This window comes from Melanaphis sacchari, unplaced genomic scaffold, assembly GCF_002803265.2.
Source record: "Melanaphis sacchari strain LSU unplaced genomic scaffold, SCAv2.0 Contig0_pilon_pilon, whole genome shotgun sequence".
Taxonomy (NCBI): Eukaryota; Metazoa; Arthropoda; class Insecta; order Hemiptera; family Aphididae; genus Melanaphis; species Melanaphis sacchari.
The window spans coordinates 6,785,766-6,805,575 of record NW_020270366.1 but is presented as its reverse complement, the minus strand read 5'-3'; the positions used below and the strand labels follow the sequence as shown (position 1 = coordinate 6,805,575).

The 19,810-nt window shown below is 23.8% G+C and overlaps 1 protein-coding gene across 11 annotated transcripts in view; it reads left to right on the top strand.

Moving 5' to 3' along the window:
- The window catches only part of LOC112599487 (maternal protein pumilio), a 97,930-nt gene that overhangs the window by 12,843 nt on the left and 65,277 nt on the right, over positions 1-19,810 (top strand). For all 11 annotated transcript variants that reach the window (XM_025346443.1, XM_025346434.1, XM_025346451.1 and 8 more), the window contains 4 exons: positions 7,891-8,014; positions 9,654-9,814; positions 9,877-10,049; positions 13,970-14,273. In XM_025346443.1, coding sequence (XP_025202228.1) covers positions 7,891-8,014; positions 9,654-9,814; positions 9,877-10,049; positions 13,970-14,273 — 762 coding nt within the window. The remainder of the gene's footprint in view (positions 1-7,890; positions 8,015-9,653; positions 9,815-9,876; positions 10,050-13,969; positions 14,274-19,810) is intronic.

Here is a 19,810-nt window from a genome sequence, read left to right as displayed (position 1 = left end):
TGCATTAAGTTATCAATATATTCATTAACATACATTCATATGTTTATTTCTATATAAAAATACCTTTTTTAATGTATTGATCAAGATCAATGTATAAAAGCTACTCGCTTAATTAAATTTAGTGACTTTTTTTCAATACTTTCGTTGGATTTTTGCACGTTGTATTAGCCAAGTAGTTGGATAATTTTGTTTACTGCGAAATAATATCTCTTATATGTTTTAGTAGTTTAGTTAGAAGGCATTAAACAATTTAAACGATACAATAAACGTAAACTAGGAAAATTATATAATATCATACCTAATTAATTGGTAAAATATTAAAATTTTAATACTCATTTTTTTAAATTTCGTAGTATAGGTAGGTATTTAGGTCTGCTTTAATATAATTAATGAGGTATGCAGTTTAAAATAAATCGTGTAATAGTTTTAAAATAAGTGTTATTTTCAAAAAGTCATTTTTGTTTTTTCTGTATGTGCACTTAACTACGTAACTTTTTAGTCCCTGATGTAAAAATAGGGTAAATTTTAATTATTATTCATAATATCTATGTATGAAACTTGAATTTTAACATAACCTAAATAATGTGCTTACAGCAGCTACACGTTTTAGAAAACCTCAATAATTTTTATAAAAGAATCAAATATTTTAATTTTAACATTGAACATTTTGTGTGGGTCCTTTGTCCTTTAGTATTTTAAAATGTTTTATTGTTTTTCCCAAGACCGTATTATAAATTTCTTAATCATAAAATTAATATCTATTTATAGCATAATTGTCTTCCTTTTAAATTTTATTTAAAAATAAACTTTAAAGTTTTAATGATATTTATTGTTTTACAAATTATTCTATTAGTATGTTTAGAAAAATAATATTCATTTTTTATATTTTATTTAAAAAATGTTGTCTAATAATATTATGATTCATTATTATTTATTTGCTATTCTAGTATTAAGTATTACTATACACGATTGAACGGTTTCACCTATAAATTACATTTTATTATATTTTAATTCATGGCTTACTAATAGGTATTTTGTTTTAATTGTTTCACAATTCAGGTGATTATCATAGCAATTTTTGTTTACTTCGAATTATTTTAGTAGGAAGTTGGTAGTTAGTTGGTTGAGCGCTGAGTAAACGGTAATCGGTAAATTCATTATTATTCATTTAATTATCCGCTGTAACACCAACATTGTTAATGCGAAAAGCGTTTTATAGTGCAATTTCTTACTTTTAGGTCTATACTATTAGTGAATAAATAAAAGACAATCGACCTAGTAGGCCGTTAGACTGATGTATTTAAGTTTGACCGTCTACCTGTGAGTGCTTGCTACTCGCGTGGTTATTTCTTGAGCCCTCCCCTTCACCGCATGAGTGTAGAATGTTGTATAGGGTGGAGGGAAACTGCCGGTTGGCGAATGAAATAGTATTGTGGCAGGGAGCGTGCAACACGTGGGTGTCGGGTTCTCCGCAGGAGTTTGTGGGAAACCTTACTGGGCGGTACGCCTGATCAATAATTCGAGGTATCAATCTACTGTGGTTATGTTTTTTTACCCCACGTGTTTTATGTTTTACTCGTGTTATTCTGCATTCTCTGCTACTGTAGTATATAATACTTTTATGTTTTGTTATATTATTATTTTATCCTTATTGGATGATTTACATTAAGATTTGTATATAGTATTAATCTAAATTATTGATCAATTTTAAAAAATTTTTAGAAAAACATTTGATTATAATCGTTATGTAAGTAGGTACATGAGATGTAACAATTTGTATCCTTAATTTTTTTGATAAATTAATCGTGTTCTATTAGTTACGTAATATTCAGGTTTTGGAAGGTTTCACTGTATAAAATGTTTACAAACTGGAAACTTGTATGATTTGTGTAATTAGTTTGATTATTAATTTTTAGTTCAACTTAAATGCACAAATAAATAAATAAAAAATAATAATCGTTAAAATGCTACGGTTTTTGACTGTGGAGAAGATATATTTTATCTTGTAAAAATACTAGTAAATCATTTAACATCTTTCAAACTAATTGATTATTAATTTTATTATCATCTATTCAAATGAATCATCTTTGACTTAGTTTCGATTATTTTTAGTCTCATAGCTTTTTAAATAATATGTTTTATTATGATCCTTTTATTTATACTTTTTTTGTTCGTACTTTTATTTTTGTATAAAAATAATATCCTAGACAGGATGTAATATATTAAAAAGTAAACTAAACACGAACCCCCTCTATCGCTCATTGGCCTGGTCCTCGTACATACTAAACATGTGTTAAACAGATACGAATGTTTTTGAATTTAAACAACCAAAATTTTTGTTGGTTTTTATCAAGAAGACGTAAACACATTCTAATATCTACGTATTATAGCTGTGTAATATTATCCTAAATTAGTCGTAGGTGTGCAGATGTGACGATTTATCTATCAAACACACTGAAAGAGATTTTATGCTTAATAAAATAATAAGATTATAAAAAATTAATAAATTAGTTAATTAAGTTTAGGTAGTTAACTAATTTTATGATAGAAGCCCTCTGTCAAACACTTAAATATCTTTTTAAAGGTTAATTTTTATATAATTTATAGAATACTTTAATAAATGTTTCTATCACAAACTTTGGCTTCTATAAACACGGGATTTGATATTTTTACTCATTTATCTTAGTATTAATTGTTATCAATGTTATCATACTTATCACTGTTACGCATAATGGACATTTCTTAAATTCTTAACTCGTAAAAATATAAACTATTTACAAATTGGGTTAATGTATAAATATATCGATTTGTATTTTATGTTTTGATATAGTTGTGTGTTATAATTAGATGTAAATTATAGTGAATTATAGTTGAGCTTAATTGTTAAAGATAATAGCCTTAAAAAAATATTATGTAAGCGATTATAAGATAGTATTGTATTCAACTTATATTTAACAGTAGTGCCATGACCTTTTACATTAAAATAATTTATATTTATTTAGGTACTATTTACTTTTAAATTCAATGATTTATTTTAAAAGCTCTTAACAATTTAGTTAAAACTTTATTAGGTACGTACTTATTTGTGTTCATAAATTTATAATCACCTATGATTTAAAACAATTTAAGTTACGGATTGGTTTACCAAATAAGTTTGCGGATATTATAAATATGAGGTGATTATTCGTAGTTAACTAGTTATTGCTAATTAATACTATATTATATTATGAAAACATTTATTTCTAGTTTGTTTAAGTACATTTATAACAGCCTATGATTAAAAAAAAAATTTAAAGTTACGGATTGGTTTACCAAATAAAATATATGCGGACAAATTTTAATATGAGGAAACTAGTTATGCTTTGTAATTATTGTTAAATTATATATTTTTAAGAACTGTTTTTGAATTAATTAATTATATATATATTTGTTTATTTTTGCTGAATTTGCTATTACCTATGATTTAAAAAAATTTAAAGTTACGGATTGGTTTACCAAATAAAATATATGCGGACAAATTTTAATATGAGGAAACTAGTTATGCTTATGCTTTGTAATTATTTTTAAGAACTGATTTTGAATTAATTAATTATTTATATATTTGTTTGTTTTTGCTGAATTTACTATTACCTATGATTTAAAAAAGTTTAAAGTTACGGATTGGTTTACCAAATAAAATATATGCGGATAAATTTTAATATGAGGAAAATAGTTATGCTTATGTTTTGTAATTATTATTAAGTTATATATTTTTATGAACTAATTTTAAATAAGTTAATTATATACTATAAATGTATATATATTTGTTTATTTTTGCTGAATTTACTATTACCTATGATTTTAAACAATTTAAAGTTACGGATTGGTTTACCAAATAAAATATATGCGGACAAATTTTAATATGAGGAAACTAGTTATGCTTATGCTTTGTAATTATTTTTAAGAACTGATTTTGAATTAATTAATTATTTATATATTTGTTTGTTTTTGCTGAATTTACTATTACCTATGATTTTAAAAATTTAAAGTTACGGATTGGTTTACCAAGGAAAACTGCGGACAATATTAGTATGAGGGATATTTTGCAATAAGTTGATTTTACTAAGAAATAAATTTATTTGAACATAAACTTTAATATGTTGTTTGTTATTTATAAGTGTAAGATTGTTATGGCTTAAAAATATTTAAGTTATGGATTGATTTACTAAGATATATTTGTGGATTACATAAAACATTACTACGAGGAAATATATAAATAGTTACTAGTTGATCAAAAATTTTTTGAACTTTTTAAGTAGGTACATGAAATTATTTTGTTAAGTTTTTTTTTATACAAATTTAAAATTTAAGATCATTAATAATTTTAAAATTTTTAAAGTTTTCGATTGGTTGTTTACGTAGGAAAGCATGTCGACAATCTTTATATGAGTAAATTATGTTTGACCTATTGTTTAAGTATTTAATTATTGTTTAGACAACCCTACGGTTAAAAAATAATCTTGAATTTAATATTATATTATATTTTCCTATTTAAACGCAATTTTTCTTTAAATTTCTAACGCTATTGTTTAAACCTATTTAATACTTATTTTTGTTCATAAATTTATGATTTAAAACAATTGAAGTTACGGATTTGTTTATCAAATAAATTATGTGGAAAAAATTAGAACAGGTAGTTTTTTTTTTTAATTTTTCAATCGCATTCGTAAATAATTTTTTTGCTCAGTTATTCAGTCATTTGGTTATTATAAATCTCACAATTTGTTAATTTTTTTTTTTTTACATAAATTTATTATTTAAAATATAGCTACGGATTGGTTTACCAAAATATATTTGTGGATAACGTTTATATAAGGAAATACCTAACTAGTTATTAGTGGATAAGGAGTTTTTGCTAAGTACCTAATTTGTTAGTTTTTTTAATATTTAAGTACATAAAATTATTAATGTTTCTGATGATTTTAAAATCATTAAAATAACGAATTGATGTCTATACTATGGACTATGGAAAACACTTAGACGAAATTAATAAGCCGGGTTTAAACTTATTTTATTAAATTATATTATTGTTAATAAGATGCCTATTTTTAGGTTCTGAACGGAGCGTGTTTTTTTATGTTCTCTCATCACTTTAAAGTAGTAAAAATTAAATAATTTATGTATGTATTTTATGTTATTAAAAAATATAAAAAATTGAGAATTAATTTTCAAATTAATGTAATGTTGATATAATTGTTTAATTAGATACCTAGATAGTTATTATTATAGAGTATTATAGATATTATGTTCAATATATTTAACATAATATTATGTTATATTAGGTGCTTATACTTGAATATTTAATATTAATTTAATAATTTCTTCATTTTAATTCGAGTTAATTTTTAATATCAAGGTTAGATAATATTTAATAACTTGTTCATATTCTGGAATATTTACTATCTCTATATAACTCATATAATTGAAAATAATAAGATACTAAAATATTGATTTATTTAATATTATAGTATTTTTGTTTCTATTTTCTTAATTGATTTTTTTTTGTTGAATTGTATGTATTATTATTTGCGAGTTTAATTGATAATATTATATATTTTAATTAAATCTAAATAACTTTGTATCATGTATTATAACAAAAACAATATTTATGAGTATTAAATGAAAAATAATAATTGTAACATACGTTTGTGTATAGTGTTATTTTTATTTTTTTTTATGTTATCTATTGAATTTAATAATAGAAAGTATACATATATATATATATCTAGTTAAGTGTGTATTATCAAAAACTTGACAGTTACTAACTATTTTAATCGATTATTAATAATAATGGTATTTTATAATATTCTAATGTGATTCGCGAGAGTTTCAAATTGATGAATGATGTATTAAATTTTGTATGTTAGTATATTTCTATGTGCTTTATTACTTAATAATGTATTAAAAACATATTTATTTTATATATCATATAAATATTTATGTAGTTGCTTGGTGGCTGTGATATGTGTGAAGAGACTGCGAAATTTAATAATAAACAGACGTTTTCGCTGCCGAAGTTTACGTGATGATGTAATCTCACGGCCGGTTGCCGTGTTACCACGCCAAGCGACGCTGCATGGACGACGCTCCTCGGCCGGAGGGTCGAAGTTGCGAGTGTTTTGGGGTGATCATCGCATGTCGGCGTGTAAAGGGAATGACTTCGTATTTCACCGTTTATTTCTGTTTCGTTTAGGGTAACCCTCCTCTTCATTCACATTTTTTTGTAACCGTGTCTGAGGAGGGGGTTGATATCGCGATATATTTTTAGAATTTTTATGATTTCGTCGTCGTCACTTTTTCTGTTCTTGTTCACTGAGTATGCATCATGCACGTTGTCGTTGTTATTATGAAACTTCAGATAAAAGTGCAAGATGAAAAAAGATCATGAAACTCAACGCTACTCTCACTAGCACACAATATCGTAAATTCGTAACGTTGTGTTTCGTGTAGGAGTCTCGGTGCATGTTCTCTTGCGCGTGCGCACTGTATGTGTACATGTCCAAACTAGTAGCGGCGTTGGAAACCTTGATGCGGGCATTGTCCTCTATCGTCAAGGTCACCTTAGCTCTTCCAGAGTCCCCCGCCCAGGTCACTTCCGATCGTCCTTTTCTCTGGTGTACACTCCACACGGTATTTCAGACACGCGTGCGCGCGCTGTACATATTACCGTCATAACATGTGCGGTGGTGGCTGATCGTTTGTTTCGTGTTTTGATTGCTTTAGGGCTTGTTGGTCTGGCGGTCCCTGTGAGGTTCCATGCGTCGTGGTGGCAGCGTCATCTGTTGCAAAACCGGTTAGATCATTATTATATTGTGTGGAAGTTGGCATCGGTGTTGTTAACGGTGGTGAAGTTCGGTCGATTTGCACACCGCTGTCAGTCACTACGTCCTAACCCACCATCCACCATTAACATCGTCAATTTAAATAACTCTTATTTTTTTCTTGAAGTCAACGGTGGCGTTGTTATATATTAAACTGGATTGATGTTCCGATGACTATTCTTTTGAGATTGAATTTCCGCTAAATACTGGGACCCTTGAATATGTTTGTGGCTTTAAATAATCATTATGATGTGTTATTATTTAAATTGTCATATATTTCAGGGATCTCCAATATTTTTTCAAAGTGTGCCGTATAGGAGATATATTTTGTCACCACTGGTAAAAATCATCTGGAAGAGGTAGAAATGTAATGGTATTAAAAAGAGTAGAGTCGAAATTTTACAAAGAAAATTTTTTTTTCGTTGATAAATATATAGATATAACAATATAACAAGAATCTTGGAGATCAAGATTTCATTATTTTATTAAAGATAGAATAATTAAAATTGTTAACTTTTTTACACTTTATTATTTAAATGTAGGTATTGAATGATTAGATTATAGAATGTTAATTTGAAATATATTTGGACAGGTTACAAAAACTGGACATGACGTGGTCACTCATTATATTTCCAAGAATTATTGATTGTTATAATATTAAATTCAGAAATGTTAATTAATCATTATATTCAAGTAGATTTATATAAAGCCCTGTTAAAACCGCAGTTGCTAATATTTTTTTTTATTTGTCAGTAATTTTTATTAGAAAAAACTGTTGATAAAATCAAAAATCATTTTTTTAGTTTGCTAAATTTTTATTGTAGTTACCTATCTCATAAAACGATACAGTATCTTTTAGGGGTCTCAAAAACAATTCTAAAGTAAAATTGAATTTTTAAAAGTACTCTTTGGTATTAAATATTTTCAAAATGTAAATAAAAAGTAATATTGTTGTTAATTTTCCTCATTATATTATGATTATGATATTTTATTATATTTTATTTAAAAATTGATTAAATTATGTTTGTAGATTGCATCCTCAACAAAAAAGTTATGGGGAGTTGAAGAAGGCAAAGAAGATGGACCTAAAGGCATACTTAATTTAAATGATCATCATCACCAAATGTGGAGAGATTCTACTTGGAGTTCTAATAGTAAGTCTTTGATTTTTAAATAGAAAATTGTAATAATTACCATATACTTAACTTAAAATAAATCCTTGTTTTTTTATCAAATATTTAAGTGTTCTATGAATATTTATAATGAACTTGGATATTACAATTATACATTTTGTCATAGGTTTTATCTAATATTAATTCTAGTGTAATATTAGAAATTAAACTTTAAATGTCAATGCTTTCAAAGAAGTTGACTGAATGACTATATCTAGTAGTCAAAGAAATTATGAATCCAAATCATACCTTTTATATTTATCATTAGTTACCATAAATAAGTAAATTAATATTTGACCATGTGTTTTTTTAATGTATGTATTTTATTGATTAATTTTCAATATTAAGAGTCTGTATCTAATGAAAGTAATTAATAACATACTTGTCATCCCTATATTTTTATTAGACTTTTATTTAAATATTCACTAAGTTAGCCTTTAAGTATGGATGAAAATCTATTGTTGCTTAACATATTGACTGCCACTTGACTGCCAGTCGTCATTCAATACGCCAAGCATATTTTTCAATGTTTTTCAAATTTGTGTATATTGTATATTTGAAAAAAAAAATTATTACTTATATCAAAAAAAATTGTAACAATTCCGGCTACGTCATAGTCCTTTTTTTAGTGAATTATTGTAGCACCATAGAAAGGTTAATAATATAATAGTAAATTCATTTATGGTTGCTGACATTCATGTGGTGTGGTAGAAATGTTAAACTATGGGCACAGGCGGTCACAAATATATTAAATTTGTGAATTACAGATGACTGACGGTGGTTATATGGCAGTCAATTTGTTAGTAGGAAGTTAAAAGATAAAATTAAAATGATTATCAGGTTTCAAACTTTTTTGTTTTTTTTTTTAATTGAACAGTTACATTATATTATTTGTTGGCTTAGCATCTAATTACCTATATCAATATTTAAATAGATAGTTGTTTTTAATTATTTTAAATATTATGTTTAAATTTATTAATATATCTAATTGTTATTTCATAAAATATTTTGTTTCTATTACTAGTAATAAGAATGTGTACTTCCGTAAGTCACTGCATTTGTTCACCAATAACATTTGGAATGATGTATAACAATATAGTTATGATAATAGCATATAAAATTTATACAACTTAAACGAACTTCAATGGCATTACCCACATTGTTTTTACTGCACCATTGCAGTAGGTAAATTAAAGATAAAACTAAAAAAAACTAGTCTTCAAGTTAATAATTTTTATTTTCATTATTACATCAAGAATTGTGCTGTTTACAAGAACCGGTTTTTTATCTTTTATACATTTTTAGTTCACAATACATATTATTGTGTATTTGTATAGAGTAATGAGATATTCTAATATTTATGTAATTTTAATTTATATATAACAAAATGTGTGTTTAAAAATTTAAAATATAAATTTATGTATAGTAAAAACAATTAAAAATTCATAAATTAAAATTTTGAAAAAAATGACTTGCCACACATAAATATAATTAAAATAAATTGGAGCAAATTGTGATGTGTATATCCCTCTATCCTCCTCGTTCATAGAAAAATTACTTATATCTTTAAACTAAATAAATATTTCATGCTAAATTCTTTCTTTATTTTTTTTTTGTATAGCAAGGAGAGGGGCTGGTTTTCCAGTGGGTAATGATGCTGGCAATATATTATCCCCAAGATCATCAGAGGCTGGAATTGGTATGAAGATGGTTGAATATGTTTTAGCCAGTACACCAAATAAAATGGAGCCCCTAGAGCCTAGAATGAGAAATTTAGTTATTGTATGTATATTTCAATATGGTACACCAATATTAAGTTTTAATGTTTTATTTTTTTTTTTTAGAGTTCTAATGATGGTGAAACTATAAAAAAAGAAAAAGAAAAACCCCCTGGTTCTCCCTATGATTCTGTAAATAGTAATAAAAAAGAAATGGAAAATGGAAATTGTTCAACTGTTGTTCAACAAAATGGGATGGTAGTTGTTCAAAATGGCTTAGATGAAGATAAATATATCAAGTTAGTGTTGTTGGTTCATTTTGTTTAACTAAGTACCAAATTATTTTGATAATATTAAATTGTATATGATTCCCTTTATTTTAATATTAAGTATTATTTATTTTTGATAAGTTATTAATAGTAAATTAATTTGGTTCTATATTTTAAATTAATGATTTAATTAGTTTAAACTATTTTTATTTTTACATTCTGTGATTTTGCTTTCAAATTTTTAGTTAATGTTAATACTTTGTTTATTTTGATTCTATTTTTTATAAACAAATAACTACTGTTTCCAGACAAAATTTGTGTGTGGTAGCAAAACTTAGATCAAGTTGGTCGCTTATTTGTTATATACTGTTAAAATGTATATATTTTTCATTCCAGTTATACTTTATAATTATCTTTTTCATTTTTTACTTGAACTTTATGTTTTTCATAATTATTGAATTGAAATAGTCTTTTTATATTAAACATATCTTTAATTTTTACATTTAAAACAATTAGTTAAATTTCTATATTATTGTAGTTAGGTTAGATATACCTAACCTAAGCCAATATGGCTAGTTAAAGAATTAATCCAAAAGTCGGGACCAATTTTTTTTACTGTTTAGAATACATTTTGAAAATACAAAATTATTTGATTCACAAATTAAAATATAAAATAATTAACTAAAAACTATGTTAAAATATATAATAAATTATTATTTCTTTTATCTTTTATATAATTACCAATTGTCAAGTACAAAAGGTCAAAGTTCAAAAAAAGAAAAAAAAGGAGATCCACTATTTTGGTTAAGCCATATGAATCTGATTCATTTCATGTTCTGTTTGTCTAAAATGTATCTATTATACAATTACACATTTAAGCTATAATCAATTTTATTACCATGATTATTAAATAGAGTTATACATTTTTCTCATCAATGTCATTAAATTAATGATAAGTATTATAAACTGAATTTTTCACTGCCTGTATACTAAGAAAGGTTTTGTTAAGTTAGTTTGTTATTATAGAGATTGTTATAATAAATGAAGATTAAACAATTATTTTTATGGATATAAATAGTGGTTTAAATCTTTATATTGAAGAATAATATTAATAAATTATTGGTTTAAGAAATAATTTAATAAAAATATCGTAAAAAAAAGTAAATCCAATCTTTTGTTATTTTAATTTTGTGAATTGAATAATTTGAAAATTTTAGATTTTTTATCTTCATCAAAAAATATGTTGAAACTTTTTTTACATCTGCTAAAAAAAATGTATCTAGAATTTTTGACTGAATACCTGTTAAGATACAACTAAGTATTGTGTATATTATATAACATTTTATTTTGTAGTAAATATTTAATTTATTTTTGAGTTTGTTAGTTGTATAAATATGTATGTTTAAATTATATTATTGTTTACTAGTATTTTATAATAAATAATAGTTTAAGTGCACTTTAGTATGCTAAAAAATGACTGAGAATTATGATTGACAAATACAAATAATGTAAGTAGGCAATAAAATATAAACTGTCTATTAGCAGTAAATTTTTTAGTATTAATTAATTTTATATTTTTTATTATTTTTGATATTGTTAAAGTTTTAAATATATTTTTTGTTTGAATTATCTCTTCCCAACTTAAATGTATGTTAATTAATTCTTAATTTTTATTTTTTTACTAATATGTAATTTGATTTATAATTTATTTTTTATTTATTCAATATTCTTAAGTTGTACTTCCTATCACCATTAATGAATGGTTTTATTAGTTAATATTCTGGTAAAAATCATCTTAAATTTCATTTTAAATAAGAATTAAGATTGTGTCCTAGTGTAAGTTTTGTTTTTATATATACATTCTTCAATCAAATACTTTTATTATATTTATTTTGATTCTTTAAAATTAATTTTGATAATAAAAATAGGTTTTTTAATATTATCATTAATATGTTATTCTTATGATCTTATTAACTAATTGTAATATTTATATGTAAAATAATGATAAAAATATAGGTTAAATGTTATAAAGTGTTGTTACATCAACATAAAAACATGTCAGTTCATTTTGTTTTCTCATACCAACAGATAGTGTAGCAAACTGAACAGACACCATGTAATTAGTTTTAAATTAATTGTATCTATCATCAAACTTAATGTTAAGAATATCTGTATTTTTCCATGAGATTTTTACAATAATAAAAAATTTTACTTTTAAGTTTTAACTTAAACCTTTAATTTTAAAATAAGATATGAGCATTTTAAATTATAACAATTTACATATTCATAACTCGCATATAGATTGAAATATTTAAAAAGCAAATATTAAAACACAGATTATTCTAAATTTAAAATTTGAAAGCAAAGGTCAATATAATCTAATACTTTGGTTAATAAGATTTAGGTTAGTTCTTCTGCAGATTTTTTTTGTTATGCATAGGTAAGAAATAGAAAACATACGCCAACATCTTTTTAGTATATTACAATAAATATTTATATTTTTATTATTTTTTATGGTTCTTATGTAATTTTTCAGTATTGAGTTTATTTTTTACTATTTTATTTTTTTAATTTATATAAAACATGTTTATTATTTGTATCATGAATTTGATTTCTGATTCATATTAGTTTTGCTATGGCCACCTATACTGGTTAATTTTTTTTTTTATTAAAAAATACTTATTATTTCTAAATTAAAAAAAATTTATATCTTTTTATTGTATGTTTTTTTTTATATATTTTTTACTGATAATTAAAATTTCAATTTATTATTTCAAAGTAGAATATTTATTGATGTACTTTGCTGTATAAAAATCAAATTTTGGACTAGTAGTAAGTGGGATGGCATTACAGTATTTTACTAAATATTAGTACTTCATTTGACTCATCTACATTGAATACTTTTAACTAATTAACCACTATGATTTAATTTTTGTATACTAAAATATTCTTTTTAATATTCTGCTTTGAAACTAGAAATATAAAATATATTTTGTTATTCAATAAAGAAAATCTTAAAAAAAACTTATAGATAAAATAATTGTACACTGTATATTTTTTTTTTTTAAATATTGTTTAGTTTTTGTATGGACTTTTGTTTAACTATATTTTAAAAGGTTTATATTTTGTTTAATAATGAGTTACATTAGTAATTGATTACTTGGTATATGAAATTATAAACTATAACTCATCAATAGTTTCAATATAAAATTTTTACAGATATTTTAAATAAATAAATATTATTAATAGGGCTTGGAAGTTGATGCATTTTGCATTTTTTTTTTTTGGAACTTTTTAGACGATGCTCTCCTGGCCACAAATCTGTTTCATAAGCATGTGAATCTAAATAACTAATTTTTATTTTGCATTTTTGCATTTTTTGGTGTTTTTAGGTTATTTTCCCACATTTTTAGTTATTTTTACTGATTTCACACTAGTTCATTTCTTATCGTTTCTTGTTGACCATTATGCCGATAACTTAAACCACAGACATTTATAAAACAAATATTTTTAATTTTTTAATTTTCCTATTTTAAGGACATTTTTGTCATTTTTATGTCATATTTTGAATTTTATAGTAAAATAAAGTAAAATATTTAAAAAAAATGTATTTTTATTAATATAAAATTAATATTTGTAATTTTTTTAGGACATTGTTTGCCATTTTTATGGCCATTTTTTATTGTTTTTAAGGTCATCAACTTCCGAGTCCTAATTATTAATTTATGCTACGTACAAATTAAGATATTTGTAATTTTAATTGATATTAGTTATGATTACATAAACTATAATTTATTAAATCATTTTTATGTGTATGTTCTCATAAATGTATTAATTTTTTATTATTGAATAAATATACTTAAATAATTAATGTATAATAAGAAAATAAGAAATTAAGATTCCCATTCACTATTACATAAAAGTTTTATAAAGTTTTTATAATGTTTTAGTCGTCAAGCATCACCTTGTGAAGAGGAAATCAACAAAAATGCAATGAATGCAGTTTCAAGTAATCAAGTAGCTAATGCTAATTCCAATAACGTAGTGGTGATTGACAGTTTGCATGGTGCACTACACCAAGGGCAACTGATGAATCACCATCACCATGGAATGACTATGCCTTTACATCAACAATTTCAAGTACAAGGCGATCCACAACAATTGGATCTCAATTCATACCATGCCAACAATGCTCAACAACAGCAAGGCGCTATTGATTCCCAGGGAAATGTTATGACTCCATTTGATATACAGGTATGTTTTACATTAAATTTGTATAAACACATTTTTAAATCGATATATTGTTAAGAAAATACCTTACCTACGTATGTATTGTAATTGTCTTACTACTATTATACAACATAATATGTTTGCATTCAGCAGAAACCATAGTATGTTCAATATTGTTAGTTTTAATTTTGGAGTCAATTTATCTATTTTACTTTTTAGTGGTTAGAATATTATTTAGGGCATCTCATAGGATCATATTAATATTATAGTTTTTAAGCAAGTAATGAACATTTCAAAATACATTGCTATACATTATTCATTTAATAATGTAAATACCAATAAAACCCTATGAGATTCTCTGTATAATATTCTTACCTTTAAATTTGATAAAAGATAAATTAACTAATATTAAAGCTATTAATATAAATTGATTCTATTTAAAGTAAGATAGAAACAATACATGTAGATAAAAGTGTCTTATAATATAATAATATTTTATTAAGATAGTTATTTAAAAAAAACTCCATTTGTGTTATTATAGTGTTTGTTCAAAAATGTATTTCATATATTTTTAATTATTTAAAGTTTATTCATTAAATAATTAAATTAAATATTTTGAATAATTATCAGTTGATTCAAAATAATTCAAAACTTAATAGGTTATTTACACAAGTAATAATATGATATTTATTTACAAATAGAATATTAATTTCAAAAAAATTGAATTCTTATTTATTTATTTAATTATAACATAGTAAATTTTATCTAAGTTTAACTTGATTGTCATTCATATTATTTATGAAATAACAACAAATTTTAAAAAAAATTCCATAGAAGCGTTTAGATCTATGTATATTCATTCAAGGAATTTTCTGTGAATGATAGGTGAATGATGTGTGATTTACATTGATACATCATCGAGGCTTAATCTTTTGAATGTATTTCAGGGAACTGGAAGTGATAAAACTATTTTGTGTACTACCTATACATTAATCATTTTATTTTAATTTTGTTGCATCACACTTAGAAATTTACGGTATACAATGATATGTGTTAGTGTACAGTGACTTGGAAATGGTTCAATTTACAGTTTTTGAAAATCATAGAGTATAATAATAGTTTTTTTAAATTGATCAACTTCAAATATCGCGCTTACTATCTTGCGAGTATGATGTAAGTTATAGAGAATAATCTGTCATAGTTGATATACGCTGATAACAATGGTATTAGTGTTTACTACCTAGTAATTTTATGATACTGGTTTTGGTAGAAACTTTCTGGATGCGTCTGACTAGTGAAGTTGTATACTAGCTGCGTACACCAATGTTTATTGCATAAGCTTGACTAAGTAATTTGCGTCTATATTGGTATACACTGCTCGGAGACGGTTTTAATATCATCCATTAATCTAGCAATTAACAAAAAAGTCGTTTACATTATTTGTTTTCTCCGAGTTCTGTTTTCTCCTGGTTGTTTAGTATTATTCATATAAGTAGGTGTTGTATATTGTAATGGACACCAGTGAAATTTGGTATGTTGTGAGATTGTTGAGGAAAAATTTGAAGATTTTGCGTTTGGCTTTTAAAATATATCCAAAGAGATGTGTTATATATTTTTACTAAGGGGTTTTGTGTATGCAATTATTTGTAGCGTCTGTATATAGTTTAATAGTGTTATTTACTTGTGCCGCAGTTAGGATTGCAGTTGAATGATGGGATTTCTTATAATGGGAACTGGATATGTCTTATTTTCTAAAACTGTCCACATTCATATGTTATACGTAATTATTGTCATAGGTTACGGCTACTTTTATGCACCACCTGTTAATGCAATAAAAATTGGTCATTTTTGTGTACTAATAAAGAAGAAGCTAATTATAAAATACTTGAATCATATTTTTCTAAAAAGGGATTTAAGCCGTTACTTACTTTATTTGGTATTAACTTTTATTTATTTTTTCACATTTTTGATTTAATATTAGTTTTTAAGGCTTAAACAAGAAATAAAAGTTATTTAAAGTCTATATTTTGTGATACATTCGAATCATTTTTCAATTATGTTATATTTACGTATGAACTTAATTAAATATTTTTTGCATGGAAAAAAGCTTTTATATTTAAAATTCCATAAACGTTGATGATTATGTATGAATTTAATATTTTTTAAATAAGTATATTTTTGTATTCAAATTATTATAAATTTATCTGTGAAGTTTCTAATATTAGACAAGTAATTTATAGTTACTATTAGGAGGTAGATAATATATCATATTTTTTAATATCTACGAAAGAATTTATAATTTTTGTTTTAATATACAATGTAAGTTTTAATACTTATATTCTATTATTTCAAGATTCTATTTTAAAATATTAGAACTACCTAGCACTAAGTTCCATTTTGTTATACAATTACACAGATGTCAAGTAATAAACTACTTTGTCAGAATACATGAGTAGCAAAAAATATATGTAAAGGTTAAAAATACATAATGTTAATTTAATTTAATTTTTTTATCAAATTTGATAAAGTGATGTTAGATATTTTTATTTCTCAAACGTAAGGTTAGATGTTTTGAATGGTTAGCGGGTTTGAGGAACATCATGCTTATTATAATATAATTTAAGAGTTTTAACTATACGAGTATGTAGTACATACTATGTACTGGTATGTGTCGTAGATATTATTGTGTCGAAATCAGTGTAAGATCAATAATAATAAAATTTTTTCCTCAGTTAAAAATGGTGGAATAAAATAATTAAATTATTGAAATGATTCTTCTTTTATTTCAATATTATCAAATCCATATCCCTCCCAAAATAATTTTATCAAAATGTATATCGGTTGGCTTAGCTGTAAAAAAAGGAGACTATTTTCATTATAAATAATGATTAATAAATAATTATTTAATATTGTCATTTGTTAGTTATTGCTCCGAATAAATATTTCTACTGTGATAATAATTAAACATTTTTATTAAAATTTTTCCATTATTAATAGGATATATACATTATAATAGCAAATTTATGTTTCAAAAGTATGGTAACAGAATAAGTTTACTTTTTACTGGTTTCTTCTTCTTTTTGACTTGGAATAAATCTAACAAATTTTATTTGTATTTAAATATTATATAATTATAAATACGATAATAATTATTAAAATTGTGAAAATTAGGAAGTACATTCTAATTTGATTACATTTATATTAATAATAATAATTATTTGAGGTTTTTGACAATAAATAATAACATAATTATATTATTATTATTACTAATTATTATTGATTGTTGTATGAATTACATGTGTTCTAGAAAAAAAGGAAGGTTTTATTTCTATGAATTTTTATTTAATCTTAAATAATCCTTATTTTAAATGGTTCAATCATAATTTTTCTTACTGTGCAATCAATACTCAATAGAATCTATATTTTTATAATACTAACTACCTTTAACTTTAAAAATGGTTACGTTTCAAGTAAATTCCATTTTTCATGTGTGTGTGTAAATATTTATTTTTACCTATTATGCTTTATTCTGATATTTATTATTATTATTATTATTATAAAGTGCATCCTTTTCTGTATGGTTTGTTGAATATATTTGTGTTTACAAATAATCTTTTTTCAATATACGCGTGCCAAGCATTACATTTTTCGCCAATAAGCATTTTCAATGCGCACATAAATATGTCAGCCATTACACTCGCTGTTGCCAGGATAGTAAATATTTTGTCGTTATGTGGATTTTGCCAGGGGAAATACAGGAAAAGTGTTGGTAATTTTCTTTTCGATAAAAATAGTTAGATGTTATGCTTTTATTCTTTTGAACCAAATATTATTATCATATTATTAAACTGCCGTTCAACCGAAATTATGGTTGTATTTACATTAAGAGTTTCTACATTCTTTAATAATATTAAAATAATTTTTGATAGCCATAAAAAATATTTTGGAGAAAGTTAATAATTTATATAAATGATGATCTAGCAATGTTGATAATTTGTAATGATTGATCAATTATAATTCCTGTAAAGTGAAAATAATATTATTTCAAGTTTAAAATTATACATGTTTAATAACATTCTTTAGATTTCTAAAAACAGAATATTTTAAAAATTGATTAAATAAAAGCTAAAGTTAAAACTTTGTATTTAATATTAAACAACTTTTAATATATTTTTGTAAATAGTTAGAGATGAACATAATATAGTATAGTTGGTGACAATATGAAGATGTTTGTTTCTGCTATTGTTTTTATGTATTGATTTCAACTAAATATTTTATTTTACGTGTTGTTGAACATTTATTTAAATTATATGGACGTATTTCATTTTGATGTATTCTATATACAGTATACACCATGGCATGTGTATAATGAATGTCGACATGATTTAAATTTATTTAAAGACAGTTTGTTAATATTTTTATGTATGAAATTAAGACGGATTGACAGTTCATGTGTACATTTTAGTATTTAAACAAAATATAAACTCACTTTGTTTTCGGTGACATATAGATAAATTTTTTTTATGTATAATCTAGTGCAGAATCGTAAATGTATATAATTTATATTATTTAAAGACGTTAAATACGTTATAAACAATTCCTAAAAAAAACTTTTTAAAAAAAATATGTATTTTTTCTATAATTTTATTTAAAACTTTTATTAGATTATTAGAAATATTTGGCATTTATCTTGATAACATATATTAATTATTTTTTGAGATAAAGTTTAATTTACTAGCCATTTGTGAGTGTTTTATAACGACATTATAGCCTTTGCGCAAGTGTTTATCGTTCACACGGGTTGGGGTTGCCCTAAATTTCCGCTAGTAAAAGAATGAAGATATAGTTCAAGCAAAAAGTGATGGATATTGATCTCAATTCTCCTGGGATGGATGAAATTACAGGTCAAAGAGTTGATGCTTTTTTTCTTTCTAAACATAAGAAATCACTAATGAACTCTTTATATATACTTATATATTGTATTGATTTTATAGTTTGAAATACACTTAGCTTATTTTGAAATACGTACGGTATATTATTCTTATCATTTTTTTTTTAAACCAGAAACTTTATTTTAAACTTAAGAATTATAATGATATGACTTAACTAGTGTCAAACTAAATAAAGCCGATGGATTTATTCTATTTGAAACTCAAATAAATGTTAATTACACATATTTTTAACACAGTTATGTGGGTAGTTTTAACCAAATATAAAATACAGGTCTAAAATTATATACTATTGTTTAATTATTTTATTTCTGATAACATCAACCTTACACAAGCATATAAATTTTCAATTTCCGTTTCAGCTTCTTTTTAAAATGTAGAATTTATAAAATTTGATCGAGGTGCATATTTTTGGGTATAGGATTGCTTATATATCATATGATAGAGTTAGATTGTTTACACCCAAAACTACACAAACATACACACATATTGTCTTTTATTTATATAAACATTTTTAAATGAGATTTTCACTATTTTTTTTTCGATGCATAATAATTTTATTTTATTTTTAATTTTTTCTTGCAAATCTGCTTTAAAATTATTACCTATATT